Genomic DNA, 14,691 nt, shown 5'->3' with positions numbered 1-14,691 from the left:
GAGAGATGTGCTGGCTATGCTTGACTTGGACTACATGTTCGAAATATATCTTTTCCTTAAAGCTATCGATCTTCGCCTATGAATCTTTTTATTTTCATGTTTCCCTTTCTATCTCTCTTTTCCTCAAAAATAAAAGTGTTAAGCTAAGAAATAAATTGTTAAAAAAAACGAGTTTGGCTCCTTAAAGCCTTAAGGTATGAGCCGTTTCAAATAAAGGATTTACAAAAAAAAAAAAAAAAAAAAAAATACATGTTATAATATCTATGCTATATGAAAACATTTTAAAATACAATTTTCACTTGCAGTTAGCCGTCATCAGCGATCTGGAAAAGCAAGTATTGATTGCGGTTCATGTATGGGATGGCCTCCAGTCCTCCAGTTGCCGCGGATAAATGAGGGTTTTGCCTGTATGCGATCTAAAATCAAAACAGAAAATGTTAGCTAGATTTGGTTTTCATTTATTTGTAATTTTTGCTTACCTGCAGGGAAAAATGCTGGCTATTAAGTTTGCCTTCGGCATCGTCGGGAGCCACAAATTGGTTGATATTATCCATCGGAATTTTCCTCATTTCGCGCTGGATGTCTGAGTTGGCTTATTGGATTTCTTTGGGACTGATGAAATGCATCACCTGGATGCTGATGATATTTTTTGAAGCAAACTATTGGAATGCCCCATACCTGAACGCCTTCCGCCATCTTGGGCGTTCTTCCAGGATCAGTTTTTTGCACCTCGTATCCGGTGTAGCTCTGGGTGGAATATTCGAATCCACTGTCCGGCCCGCCGGGATAGTACTCACTAAAATTGCCGGACAGCGATGTAGGTTACACATAACGGCCACCACCACAATCTGAAATAGTAATGGGAAGTTTGATTTTATAATGTTGGAAATTTCCCCATTAAATAGAAAAATAGCTCACCTTACTAGCAGTCCGGTTTGGGACTGACCGGTTTCGGGTTGACCTCGTATGGCACAGCCATAATTTAAACAAACCGGGGAGCACTCCAGGGGCCATAGTTGAAACGATTCAGGTCTGTTCAGATCCTTATCTTCCTTTCGCGATGTGCCTTCAAAATTTCCTGGAATACTTCATTAATCATTATCTGCATCTGTTGTGGATCAAGCCGGTCTTCGTGGCTGTAAAAAATATATCAATTACTGCCGAGCTTTGCCAAGCATTCCAGTTTGCACATCTAACTTACCAGCGGCCTTATTTTCTCTTTGGAGTTGTTTGGAGCAAGGTGAAATGTGAAAATTTTTTCGACTGTTAAGCCTAGTCCACACTAGGGGACGGTTCGTCTCGAGACGGTCTCAGCGTCTCCCATTTTCTTCGGGAGACACTGAGACCGTCTCAGGTTTCCAACAACAACAAAAGACAACAAAGTTCGTCTCATAACAAAAATCGCACTTCATGTTGCCTACACGGTAACCAAAGTTACTCTATTCTGTATAAAATTTCATACAGTTTCGGGAAAAGTGTCTCCACTTAGTTTTATGTTTGGGCGCTTTACGCAGAGCGTGAGCAAAAAGCTTTTATACATTTGAAAGCTTTCGGTCAGTTGCTCAATTCTGTATATTTTGACATGGGGATGCCCATGCATTTTTCAGATTTCTTTAGAAAAGTAAAAGTTGACAAGTTTTTTCGAAAATAAAAACACAGTTTGCTCACATAACAGATAAAGAATAATTTTTTATTGCTTATTTCAACATTAAATATAGATACATAAACATAAAATTTTCTTTTACTTTATAAGTGATGGAACAAAACACTATTGTATACAAAGCTTGCGAACACTTTACACTCCTACGAGTTTTTTTCCTACCTTTTCATGGCAAATATAGAAATAGGCAGTAGCAGCCTAGATATTAGGCAAAAAATTCAGGGCTATACGGCTGTTCGTCTTGGTTTCCGCAATTTTCATCTCAATCGGCCTCAACATCCAGTACGGATTTGCATCCGCACGCTCTAGCATGGATTGAAGTAGGGATCATGGAATCTGGAAAAAGGTTGAATTGAATCTTTTAGAATAATAATTAATTTGGTTTGTGATAAGGATCTCGACGGGAAAAATAATTTAAGACAATACTGAAAAGCTTTGTATAAGAATAAAACTCCTAAATTTGTATTTCAATATTGAAAGCATTTCGGGCTACTGAGTCCAAGTCTACTTTCAAGGTAGGTTTAAAATTCATATTATTTAATTGATACTGATAAAATTTTATATTCAGAGACTATTTCGATTTAATGATTCATTTAATCAATTCGCAATCAAGGTTTATGTAGAGTAACAAATTTAGCAAGCATATACAAAATTTTCAAGGTAATGGTCAAATATGCATATTTGGCTTCCTTTTTCTCAGGAAAAATAATTATATTTTTCCAGGCATACCTTTGTCAGTAAGAACGATTCAAATTAAGAATTTGAATTTAGGAATTAAGAATTACAATTTACGATTCTCTACCTCACCTGGCCCGATAAAAAAGCTCTTCCTCCTCTGCTCTGAATTAGTACATTGAATAATTTCCAAGCACCTTCAATAGCTTTTCTCCGGCAGCCACTCGGAACAGAAACTATCCTGCGAAGAGAATCAACCACAAGTAGATTAATAATAATTTATATAAAAACATGAAAAAATAATACAAACCAAAACCAATCTTAGCGCCACTAACCGCCTTCCGGACAATCGGCCCTCTGAAGAAGGAAAATAATGAGTCAGGGGGTTTCCGGTTGGCTAAAATACGAAACCGAGGGAAAATATTATTTTAACTTCTTGTTGCTGCTTCCTCTCACTCTGAATGTTTTTTTTCTTCGAAATTCTATATGTATGTACGCCGACGGCTGCTGCACCTTTTTCATCTATCTTCCGGATTCTGATAGCCGCCCAAAAACAACCACATTACCTCTCATAACCATATTTATCCAATGGTTTCATCCTTTTTCGGAGATTCCCTTCGAGTTGTGACCTAGAAAAAAAAAAAACAAAACAAGAATCGTTATTTCCAGACGGCAGAACAAAACAAATTTTTTCTCTTTCAAACTTACCAATTTCCAATGGAAAACGATCTGAAATCAAATGTCCGGCAAACACACAATTAAATTTGAGGCGATTTTAAATATTTAAGCGGTCTATTTACAAAAAGACGCTTTTAATTGTAAACTCATTGCACCGCCATCTAAAAGCTTTTGAAATTCGCTTTGGCATCCCCTTCCAACACAATTCCAACAACAGCAAACTTTTTATACAGAGCATGAATAATCGAGTTTAAGTCCAAGTATGTATATTGGCAACCCAAAACTATCCAAAATTGAATTTGTGATATACAAATTTTGAGCAACAACCGATTAGTTATAATGAAAGTGTAATCGCAATACATTTTATGAATAAGTCAGTTTTTCCGTGTAGTGTGGACTACACGGTAATTTTGGATTATTCAGAGACTGAATTGCTTTTATTCAGCCGTCGCACTATGTATGAAGATGAAAACAATTGAATCGGTATTAATCAAAATTCTGAGTTGTTTTCATCTAGAGAGTTTCAAAACCTGGAAATTAGTGAAGACCCGCACTTTTTTGCTCATAATAGATGAAAACAACTCAGAGTGATGAAAACACTGTTTGCGATGTTCGGAGCAGCAGGCAACGAAAATATCATGGTAAGTACAAATTTAAATTCCATAATCTATGCCAATATAAAAACAGTATATTTCATGTGATTTCAAATGAAACAAATTAAATTTAACCGACTTATCTTCTTTTGTAAACATCTTTACCGAATACGGGTTAAATTTCAAAACATTTTTTGTTTGTTCATTTTTGTTTCCCTCCAGGTTGGTTTGCAACGCAACTTTTAGCCTATGGGATCGGTGGAGGCTCCGGCTGAATAGCAGACCACTCCATACAACCTTCAGGACCGAGAATGTCTTCGGATGGAATCTGTAAGCCACAGGAGGACGATGCTACTAATCGAACCTGTAGAAAATTGCTGGTCATCAAATGGCGAAAAACAAAAATGCGACGGGTAAGATATTAAAATTTTCGAGTTTTGTTCATTTTCGGCGATTCCTAATTTAGTTTTTCCTTTCCAGGTCTATTCCCGCCGGGAAATTCCGAAAAATTGTATCTCAAAGCCATCCTCTAGGTGACACGAATCGAAAAAAAAAACATTACGCAGTCGGATTTCTCGGTGGATTCAGGCTTGCCAGAATCAGCTCACTCCCATAGTTTTTCTTCGAAAATTCAGCGCTGCATTATTTCATTCATTGCCATCTATTTTACAACCGGGTTGTTCGCTTTGCTTATATGCCCGGATCACCAATTTGTCACCAAACTTGGTGATCATCAGACGATTCTAATCAGTCCGGAACTTGACGTCGTAACAGGATTTTAGCTAGTGAGAGCATATAATTATCAGTCGCTTCAATAATACTGGAATTTCCTTCGACTCAAAAGGTATTGACTCGATTCATATTTTCCACCTAAACTATTCATAAGAATGCGTACCTATTTTAAATATTTTTTTTACTTACTAGAAATGAAGCCATCCAACAACCTGAACGACACCGAACAAACAAAAATAGTTTAAAAAAATGCTCACAACAAGGACGAATTGGGATTTTTATGTTTAATATTAAATGTTCGTGAAATGAGTGAGTACACTATGAAAGGTTTTACGAGAAGGAACCAAGTTAAATTTGCTGTTTTCTCTTTCAGATAATGCAAACAATGCTTCGACTGATCGGAGAGTTGTTGGAGGTATGGGAGGGCCGAACCAGATTGGAGGAATGCAACTTTAGCCAGAGCACCCACAACCTGAAAAGCAAGCCGGTGAACCAGGAGGCGCTAAATAAATGGACCGAACAAAATAAATTTATTTATCTGTCTGTAGAATCTGTCAACAGAATTCCCCAGGAATGGATCAAAATCCTCAACAAATGGACCATGAGCCAAATGAATCGAAACGTTGGAAGTCCAGGTGGAAGTGCCACTGTAAGTTGGAACTTAGCAGCTGGCTCAAGCCGGAATGGCAGGAATATGTCCAGGTGGACCGAATAATTTGCAAACAGCTCCAGGTCAACAACCAAATCAAAATGCACCAAATGTTGGACCGGGTCATTTGAATCCTAGAAACGTGGATCCTGGTGGAAACATTCCCGGTAATGAAATGAATCCTCAAGACAATTCCTTAATTATTTCTTATTTTGTCTTAAACCATAGGATGGGTCCTTCGTCTTTGCTATAGTTGATATCCTCACGGATGGATATCAGAATAGGAAAAAAATATTTTGAAAAAAATTGGATACACCATTGGCAGCTATGACGCCATTCAAATATGTCGATGTTTGCGCAATGGAACTATTCATCAAAACCTAGAGATTTTCACAGGCGCAGATAATCTTCGGTAGGTTAAGTTTAGTTTTTTTTTTTGCAATAAATCAGGATTCAATACAAAATTTATCGAAAACGACAGCCGCATTACTATCAGCATTACGAAGGTGGAGGTGGTCGTTTTGGGCTGGCCAGAATGAACACACTTTCAAGTTGTTCGGGAATTTTGCTAGATTGAATTCCTCCGGATGTGGCTAAGGTACCGGGATCGGCGGAAGTTATACCACACCAGACGCTCCTCAAGAGCATGAACGGCATCAGGAAATTCGTTTGTTTGCATGATGGAAACGAAGTGGTACTCCACAACAGAAAAAAAATTGCTGGCTGCCCTTACTAATTCCGGTGGAAAAAAATCGACGGGAAATAAACGTATTTTCATGCAATTGTTTAAATTTCTTATAGTCAATCCGAAATTTCACTTTTTTCTTGAAAAAACATATAATCCCTTTCGAAACCGTGTCAAATTTTATAAAATTCTGAGTTGTTTTGGCTCAGACCGTTTAGGCGATTCCTAAAAATGTCTGATTGAAAACAACTCAGATAGCGCGAAAACCACTACTATTCAAATTTGAGTTGTGCCGTTCTAATCAAAATTTGAGTTTTCCCAGTTTTGGCGAATTTTGAGTTGTTTTCCTTCAAATCTGAGTCAAGGAGAATGAGAGTGTAGGCTTTAACGGCAATTGTTGACATCAGGGCCAGTGTTGCTAAACATGCAGTTTGAAATAAATTAAACTTTCTTTTTTTTTTAAGTTAAATGTTTTAGTCTGAATTCAGTAATTTTGTTTAAGGATAATTGAGAACCAATTTTGTTGATTTTGATTCAAATGATCGTCAACTTTATAAAACAAATCAAATTAACTGTTGGAAACATTAGAAATACGAAAAACAGCTTATAAAAGCGAGGAAAAATGTCTTATGATATGGCTATCAATCTTAAACTGAGCAAATGCGATGTCAGTTCAACGTACCAAATCAGTAATTGTTAAATGTTTAATTTCTAATTTATAAAATATCACTATTCATTGATTAATTATCTATTATATTTACGTTACATACTTTTTGTTATAAAATCATTTGACGTATTTCAACTTACGATGCAAATGTAGTTTTATTAATTTAAATTAACATGGATTTAGCTGATACCTATATTTCAATATTGCACATATGTCATTAATACATAAAAAATGTTCTCAATCTCCAAAGTCATCATAATTGAAATTAAATCAAATTTGTCAAATTAAATTCCATTGGAGTCACTGCCGCAGCCATCATTGTTTTTGAATCTTGCAGTATGGCCGCCAGGCAGCCATGCTTAGATCACTCATACTAGCAAGAAAAAACATGAACGAGATGAACAATCCGAAGGGTGATTCATCTTTTTTTATATAGCATACACATGAACAGCATTGAGTGTCGATGTTTGTGTGACGGATTTCAATTTATTTCACAAAACACAGAATTTGGACAGTGGAACTCCATGAGCTAGATGTAGAGGTGTGGAGGAACTCGGTTTGCCGTGGTATAGGTGATCGAAAAAACGTAAACATTGTGTGTATTACAGTGATGACGTCATAACATCATCGGGGCTGCAGTGCGTAATACAGTTTACTAGAAAATTTGTCAAATTAACATGATTAAAGTACTATAACACTGAAAATAGTGAACGCTCGTATAAAAGGTGAAACATATATCCTTGTTGAGTGAATTTCCCATCTCAAAATGAGTATTGAATGGCTTTTTTCAGCGTGATTCGGTTGTTACAGAACGCGTTTTTTTACCGTGGATTGTTCCCTCGTCGTGGAATAACCATCTTAGAAGATATTGTTATCGAGGGCAATGACTTCAACTGATCCTCAAGTTTGCATTTCTCTGTAGAAATTCTTCGACTACTTGCTTTCGGTTCCTCACTTTAGCTCTGATGGATCGAGCAGACTCAGTTGGAGGGCAACGAACGGATGGCAAAGCTGAGAGAAAAAAACGAAACATAAAGAATATTGCGATAATGGCCTAAGTTAGAAATACTTACCAGATTTTATAAGAACCCTCCTTGCGTTTTCCAAACAAACATTGACCAACTCCGTCAATTCGAAATGCTGGGAGCACACGTATATGCCGGATCCATCCTTACGGCCACAGAACGCGAGCCATTTTTTGCGTACCGCGGGTTCCTTCGGTAGCTGATGAAAACTCACTGCTCTATTTTGCTTCTTAACATCGACCTGCGAAATGTTGCAGGATTTTATTCAGCACTTGGTCATTTTTTCATTTTAAAAAATTTATCTAAATCAAAAACTCTTCCGTAATTGCAACCCAAACAACTGTTATGACGTCATTGATGCGAATCAGACCGCATTGCATGCACACCAGTCTGAAGATACTGATGTATTTGTGACAGCATCAAAATATCTCCGCACCTTATGTAAAGCTCATGGAGTGGAACTGACAGTAAATTCACGTTAAAAAAAAGTCAGGTAGAATAAAAATTGACTGGGAAGTGTGAATGCCAATCAATGCTTTTACTAAAGAAACCAAGGTAATCTATCGAAAAAATCGAAGAATTTAAAACTCTTTTTCCAATTGAACGAAGAAAATCAATTTGAAAAGTATCTAGAAATAATGGAAATTTTGTCTAGTTACCTTATGCTTGTTTATAGACGCACCTTTCTCTGTCCTTCGGTGTTCACAACGTTATTACATGCAGTCTGTGCCTGGCTGGATAAAACTGAATGATGCACTTTCAACCGCACTCTCTATGGAAAAGAATTAGTTGCGATTAGAAAAATATAAATGTTTGCAGCATGAAAACCTACCTTTTTCGTGTGTCATAATTTTCCTGGTCTAAATAAATGTACCTAGCAAACTTCAGAACGGGTTGAGGACTTCTAATGTTTTCTCAGCTTTAAACCGCTTTACTGATTTAACGGATTTGATCCACTCAACAGGGTCGGTTAAGTTTGTGTGAGGTTTGAGTAGGTCTATTTGATCTATTGAACTTAAAAAAAACATTTTGGTTCTGAACTTGACCTCGTATTCCTAAAGACTAACCAAAAAGAAAGATTATCGAGTTTCGATCTATCAATATTTAACGATTGAATATTATAAAAAAATTCATCAAACCTTAGTTAAATTTCAATAATAAAAATTTAATTAATAAGGAAGTCGTTTGTATAAAAATCAAGGAATTTTCGAAAATTCAAGTTACTGTTTAAAAATGCAACACATATTGAGTTAAAGATATATTTATCTTAGGTAGATAATAACGTTAGTCCTATTCCTACGCTTCCTCATCCGCATCATCATCGTCGTCCGTTTCCATTTCCTCGTCCTCATCATCCTCATCCTCGCTCATGTCTTCATCCTCGTCATCTTCATCATCATCCTTTTCCTCCTGCTTCTGTCGCTTCGGTTTTTTATCCAACACCTTCTTGACCTTCTGGGTCACCTCGATGTCCCGTTTGTTGATTTCCTCGAAACCATTCTCCTTGGTATAGGCACAGTTGATGATGACCTTGAACTTGGCCAGCGGCTTCCCCAACAGTTTCAGTATCCTAGCCTGTTCCGGGCTAAGCACCTTATTTTTCTCGCAAACTGTGAATTCTTTGTACAACGTTACGATACCTCTTTCAAGTTTCGTAGGCATCCCGAGGGATCGCAAATGTGGTTCGATGGCATGGGAAAATTCTTCCAGAGGACCTGCCGGCAACTTTACCGTTTTTGGCGCCTTAAACCCGCTTCTGGCAAACTCATCGGCCGAGTAGGAATCGAACCATTCTAGGACGGTATCTTTCGTTTCTGATGTGAAAAGGAGACCACACTGGCCCACCATCTGTTCCCGCAGCTTGTCCAGGTCCTTTTCCAACTTTGGATCATCATCTTCGTCCGATACAAACTTCATTCCCAGCTGCATGACTCGATTTTTGCCAAAGAAAAAGCGGGAGTTCTTCCAAGCCGTCCGAATGTCTTTCAGTTTACTGTTACGCATGTTCTGAACGGAAAATAGAAAAACATTGTCATACTTCTGCCGGCACTCCTGGATGTCCTCGATAATCTGTTGCTTGTTGGACAGTCCCTTCCGTTCCGTTTTGGTTAATGATACTGCAATCGTTAAAAATGGCTTGTGAAAATCCGCTTTAAAACTGCTGTCTAAAATCTCTTACCTTTCTTATCTCTTCTGGACTTCGGCATTTTGATGTTTTATGTTGTTAGCTCAATTGTATTCCGTATTTTAGCTCAGAAAGCCTGTTTAAAAGCGTGAAATATAACTAGAAAAGTCTCACGAAATTCAAACGGTCAGCTGTAAACACATGCGCCACTGTTTTGACATTTCGAAAAACCGCATGTTTTCTGTTTGTTTACTGTTTACACAGGGTGAGTCGTATTAAAAAAATATCAAGGTATATACCAGGACAGTTTATTGAAAAGGTCGGAAAGCACTCAAGGTAATTTGAAACAATTGCATTAGAGATTTTAATATTTATTTTGTTTTTATTGACGCTGGACCATTAGAAATAAATTGATACACAAATACACGAGTAAACGAGGCTCTGTTTTGCTGATTTCAGCAGACCGGTTTTGAAAAATTGTCCAATTAAATGAAATTCTAAGAAACGTCGCTGGTGAAATGGTAGCAAAACAAAGACATCAGACAATCTTAATCTACACTTTTCTTCATCGAAAGTCGAAAGCCCGAATTTTTTCATTTTTTTCCATTTTTGCAATTATATTTGCCATTTTCTTCACTTCAGCTATTGTTGTCATTTTTGTCATTTTGTCATTTTTTGTCATTTTTGTCATTTTTGTCCTTTTTGTGATTTTTTGTGATTTTTTGTGATTTTTTGTCATTTTTGTCATTTTTTGTCATTTTTTGTCATTTTTGTCATTTTTGTCATTTTTGTCATTTTTGTCATTTTTGTCATTTTTGTCATTTTTGAAATTTTTGTCATTTTTGTCATTTTTGTCATTTTTGTCATTTTTGTCATTTTTGTCATTTTTGTCATTTTTGTCATTTTTGTCATTTTTGTCATTTTTGTCATTTTTGTCATTTTTGTCATTTTTGTCATTTTTGTCATTTTTGTCATTTTTGTCATTTTTGTCATTTTTGTAATTTTTTGTAATTTTTGTCATTTTTGTCATTTTTGTCATTTTTGTCATTTTTGTCATTTTTGTCATTTTTGTCATTTTTGTCATTTTTGTCATTTTTGTCATTTTTGTCATTTTTGTCATTTTTGTCATTTTTGTCATTTTTGTCATTTTTGTCATTTTTGTCATTTTTGTCATTTTTGTCATTTTTGTCATTTTTGTCAATTTTGTCATTTTTTTTTTTTCATTTTCGTCATTTTTTTCATTTTTCTCATTTTTTTTCATTTTTGTTATTCTTGTCATTTTTGTTATTTTTGTCATTTTGGTCATTTTGGTCATTTTTGTCATTTTTGTCATTTTTGTCATTTTTGTCATTTTTGTCATTTTTGTCATTTTTGTCATTTTTGTCATTTTTGTCATTTTTGTCATTTTTGTCATTTTTATCATTTTTGTCATTTTTGTCATTTTTGTCATTTTTGTCATTTTTGTCATTTTTGTCATTTTTGTCATTTTTGTCATTTTTGTCATTTTGGTCATTTTTGTCATTTTTGTCATTTTTGTCATTTTTGTCATTTTTGTCATTTTTGTCATTTTTGTCATTTTTGTCATTTTTGTCATTTTTGTCATTTTTGTCTTTTTTGTCATTTGGGTCATTTTTGTCATTTTTGTCATTTTTGTCATTTTTGTCATTTTTGTCATTTTTGTCATTTTTGTCATTTTTGTCATTTTTGTCATTTTTGTCATTTTTGTCATTTTTGTCATTTTTGTCATTTTTGTCATTTTTGTCATTTTTGTCATTTTTGTCATTTTTGTCATTTTTGTCATTTTTGTCTTTTTTGTGTTTTTTGTCATTTTAGTCATTTCGGTCAATTTTGTCATTTTGGTCATTTTGGTCATTTTAGTCATATTGGTCAATTTTGTCATTTTGGTCATTTTGGTCATTTTGATCATTTTGATCATTTTTGTCATTTTGGTCATTTGTGTCATTTTTGTCATTTTTGTCATTTTTTTAACTTATGTCATTTTTGTCATTATTGATATTTTTGTAGTTTTTGTATTTTTTGTCATTTTTGTAATTTTTGTCATTTTTGTAATTTTTGTCATTTTTTTTTATTTTGTCATTTTTGTCATTATAGCAATTTTTAGCATTTTTGTCAATTTGTCTTTTATGTCATTTTTGTAATATTTGTTATTTTTGTCATTTTTGTCATTTTTGTCATTTTTGTAATTTTTGTAATTTTTGTAATTTTTTTTAATTTTGTAATTTTTTCAATTTTTTTAATTTTTGTCATTTTTGTAATTTTTGTAATTTACGAAATTTTGTTCATTTTTGTCATTTTTGTCCTTTTTGTAACTTTTGTCATTTTTGTATTTTTTGTAATTATTGTTATTTTTGTCATTTTTATCATTTTGGTCATTTTTATAATTTTTGTAATTGTTATCATTTTTGTTATTTTTATTATTTTTATCATTTTTGTTATTTTTATCACTTTTATTATTTTTGTATTTAGGCCATTTTTGTCAGTTTTGTCAAAAAGAAACTGATTTTTTTGTACGGCATTATTGTGATGAAAATCCAATATATTTCAAAAAAAGTTTTACAGTTTCCTTCCTCATCTATTAATCTTGTTTCCCAGCCCTGCATCAAACGTCAAAAAAACGGGAAAATTGTGTTGTCGCGCGTTTGCGTTTGAAAAATCGTTCGATGACGCGAGTTTAATCGATTTTGCGTCGTTTTTCTGTCAAAATCGTCTCCCATAAACGTAGTTGGCCAGAGCGAGAGGCCCTAATAAAAGAAAAAGAAAACCTGATGTGTGCGGTGACGGTGACTGCTGGCTGCGCGACCCTGCTGCTGCGCTTTTGAAGGAAAAAAATCGATCGTCGTCGTCGTCTCGTTTCGTTCGTCGTGTGCATGCTTGAATGGTGTAGATTGTGTGGTGTGTCTCTGTGAGCCAGCGATTGCGAGCTGACGAAAAATTTCGTTCGATCCGGAAAACGTGAGTGTGTGCCATTTTTCTGAACAAGTGCGCGAAAATCTTTTCCTCCGGCGGAAAAAGTAAGTACCACACCGTTGCCGAGGGGTTTCTGAGTCTCTGGCCGCTGGAAACGGGTCACTTCCGGCGTTTGAAGGGGTGAAAAATATGGATTTTGGGGGAACTTCTCGTGTGTGCTCTCGCTTAAAGGGAATGTGAAAATCCGGTGCGCCCCGGCCTGCTGGCTGAGTATGAGCCTGGCTGACTAGATGTTCGTTCGAACGATGAGAGTGTGGTGCGATAAGTGTGACGCATTGAGGAGTGTCCAGTCGCCATTTTGACTCTTGCTGATGGGGGATTTTTTAAATTCGAATTTCGAATGCTGATCGCAATCCGATGCCCGGTGCTAAGGAAAGTGTTGGGGGGCTTAACGCCGATCGGCTGATTGACATAGGTACTGGTTACACTCCATGCCGCAAGGCAAATCTGCGCCTCTGGGTCGAACATCTTCCGGAAGTCGACCACGATATCTGAGGCGTATTGGGTGGATTTTGAAAAATATAAATCTATGAATCAACTTAATCAAGGACATTTGAATGGACAGAGAATCGTAGGCGTTCACCGTTGCCGTGACATTGGATCGAATCCAGATCTAGCCGCGAATTACACCATCCGGCGGCTTATTCGAACACAGTTTAAAAGTGAATTATGTTTCTCTCGACGTTTTTTTTTCTCCTTTACGAATACCCCAATGAGACGAACAAAATCCGCTCACACTTACTTCTAGATTTTTCCACCTAGAAATAAGCGGACAAATAGTAAAAATTTGCGCATAAGGATGGAATGTTGCCTAATTGACGCGAACGGAAAATGTCATTGAAAAAAAGTCGCTCGATATGGTTCAATTTATGTATGATGATGGTCTTTTCTGGCTGGCTGCGTGTCCCTATAGAATAGCCGGACCGTAATCTCTCTGTATAGGAAACTGAGAAAGGCAGATGGTAATTTATTGACGACACGAGAGCTCTGCTGTGCTCCTCACAGTCAGTTCAGCAGCAGTTTGCGGTTGGAACCTGCAGTGGCGTCCAATTCTAGGGGGATTGGTACCCCCAAAGAAACACAAAACTAACTTTGAAAATCCTCGAAATGTTATGCTGACTATTTTTTAAGTAACCCTAACATTCCCGAAAAATATCTAATTTTATAGAACAGTAATTCAAAATTTGTATCATCTTCTACCAGTATAATGAAGTGCCTACAAAGAGGAATTATATTCGTAACACAGATGCTAAAATCCCGCTTTTACGTTGAAATCCAATGTGATCAACAATGCCTTTTTTAAGATTGAAAAAAATAAACCTGTCATACGTTGGTTTAAACACAGAGTACAAACCAGTTTGTTAAACTCTAAACAAAACATCAGTGGTGACATGTGGTACAATGCCACAAAATACGCATAAGTTGCTCAGCGTCAGCCGTCAGCTCTTCTCAAAATTTGTATATTGACATTCAACAAAATTTCAGAATGATTCAGAAAACTTCGATAAAAAAACATTCACAACGTTAATTTGCCTCCTCTTTGTCATTATCAACTTGAAATGAACAACATTGTACCTTCAATTTTACGTCAATACCAACTGTAACATGAATATGATGTCCATAGGCTTAGTACCTTTTAAGGAGCTTCTCATTCAAATGAAAGATGAATTGAACGAAAATATGGGAAATTCCTTGTATTGATCCCAAATGACGTAATTCATAAGAAAAAAAAATGTAACTCGTAAACCAGAAATGATGATCGAGATAAGATTAAGAAGTGGGTCATTTCAGGTAGGTCCTTCTTATGCAAATTTCTTCTTGTGCACTTCGATTCAGTTGAATTGGTTATCCAAAGTCTATATTTAAAACCCTTTAAACACGTTACTAAAGTTTTAAAAGTAATTTTTAACGAAAAATAACTAATTTCTTTATCGTATTTCAATCCATAATCAAGTCAAAAATTATTCTTTGCCTAAATTCAGGCGTATACAGTTGCCCACTTTTGAGGTGAAGGCTTATATCGATAGCATAAATCCGGGCGTTTTTCCTCAATAAGACTTGTTTCCTAGTTTTTACACATTCTCAACACTTGCTGCGCTACTGGTAAATTGAATCTCAGGTCTCGGGCTCTTTTATTGGTTTGGTTCAAAATCTCAAAAAGCTGACAATAATAACCTAGGTGAGGCAAATGGAAATTCGCTGCAGCATTTTTTT

The 14,691-nt window shown here is 35.7% G+C and overlaps 2 protein-coding genes and 2 long non-coding RNA genes across 7 annotated transcripts in view; 2 read left to right on the top strand and 2 right to left on the bottom strand.

Moving 5' to 3' along the window:
- Nucleotides 1–1,771: 1,771 nt before the first annotated feature.
- On the bottom strand, nucleotides 1,772–2,951 carry LOC129756692 (uncharacterized). Its single transcript, XR_008739517.1, has 3 exons — nucleotides 2,646–2,951; nucleotides 2,468–2,576; nucleotides 1,772–1,996 (listed from the first exon to the last, which is right to left on the bottom strand). It is a non-coding gene; the product is annotated as an uncharacterized LOC129756692 (long non-coding RNA).
- A 466-nt stretch (nucleotides 2,952–3,417) lies between these two features.
- Nucleotides 3,418–5,763, top strand: LOC129756691 (uncharacterized). Of its 3 annotated transcripts, none has more exons than XR_008739515.1 (5): nucleotides 3,418–4,019; nucleotides 4,087–4,450; nucleotides 4,531–4,647; nucleotides 4,712–5,154; nucleotides 5,216–5,763. It is a non-coding gene; the product is annotated as an uncharacterized LOC129756691 (long non-coding RNA). The 3 variants fall into 3 exon arrangements; XR_008739516.1 differs by having other exon boundaries at nucleotides 4,087–4,647; nucleotides 5,216–5,399; nucleotides 5,469–5,763; XR_008739514.1 differs by having other exon boundaries at nucleotides 4,087–4,647.
- Nucleotides 5,764–8,626: 2,863 nt separating this feature from the next.
- On the bottom strand, nucleotides 8,627–9,720 carry LOC129756690 (mRNA turnover protein 4 homolog). Its single transcript, XM_055753656.1, has 2 exons — nucleotides 9,544–9,720; nucleotides 8,627–9,481 (listed from the first exon to the last, which is right to left on the bottom strand). The coding sequence occupies exons 1-2, from the start codon at nucleotides 9,569–9,571 to the stop codon at nucleotides 8,661–8,663; spliced, it is 849 nt and encodes a 282-aa protein (XP_055609631.1). The 5' UTR covers nucleotides 9,572–9,720; the 3' UTR covers nucleotides 8,627–8,660.
- Nucleotides 9,721–12,342: 2,622 nt separating this feature from the next.
- Nucleotides 12,343–14,691, top strand: part of LOC129750944 (14-3-3 protein zeta) — a 54,058-nt gene continuing 51,709 nt past the window's right edge. For both annotated transcript variants that reach the window (XM_055746157.1, XM_055746155.1), the window contains exon 1: nucleotides 12,343–12,521. The gene's annotated coding sequence lies outside the window, so the exon portion shown is untranslated. The remainder of the gene's footprint in view (nucleotides 12,522–14,691) is intronic.

Source organism: Uranotaenia lowii, chromosome 3 (assembly GCF_029784155.1).
Source record: "Uranotaenia lowii strain MFRU-FL chromosome 3, ASM2978415v1, whole genome shotgun sequence".
Taxonomy (NCBI): domain Eukaryota; kingdom Metazoa; phylum Arthropoda; class Insecta; order Diptera; family Culicidae; genus Uranotaenia; species Uranotaenia lowii.
The sequence above is the reverse complement of the archived record's forward strand: the minus strand, read 5'-3'. Positions and strand labels throughout refer to the sequence as shown.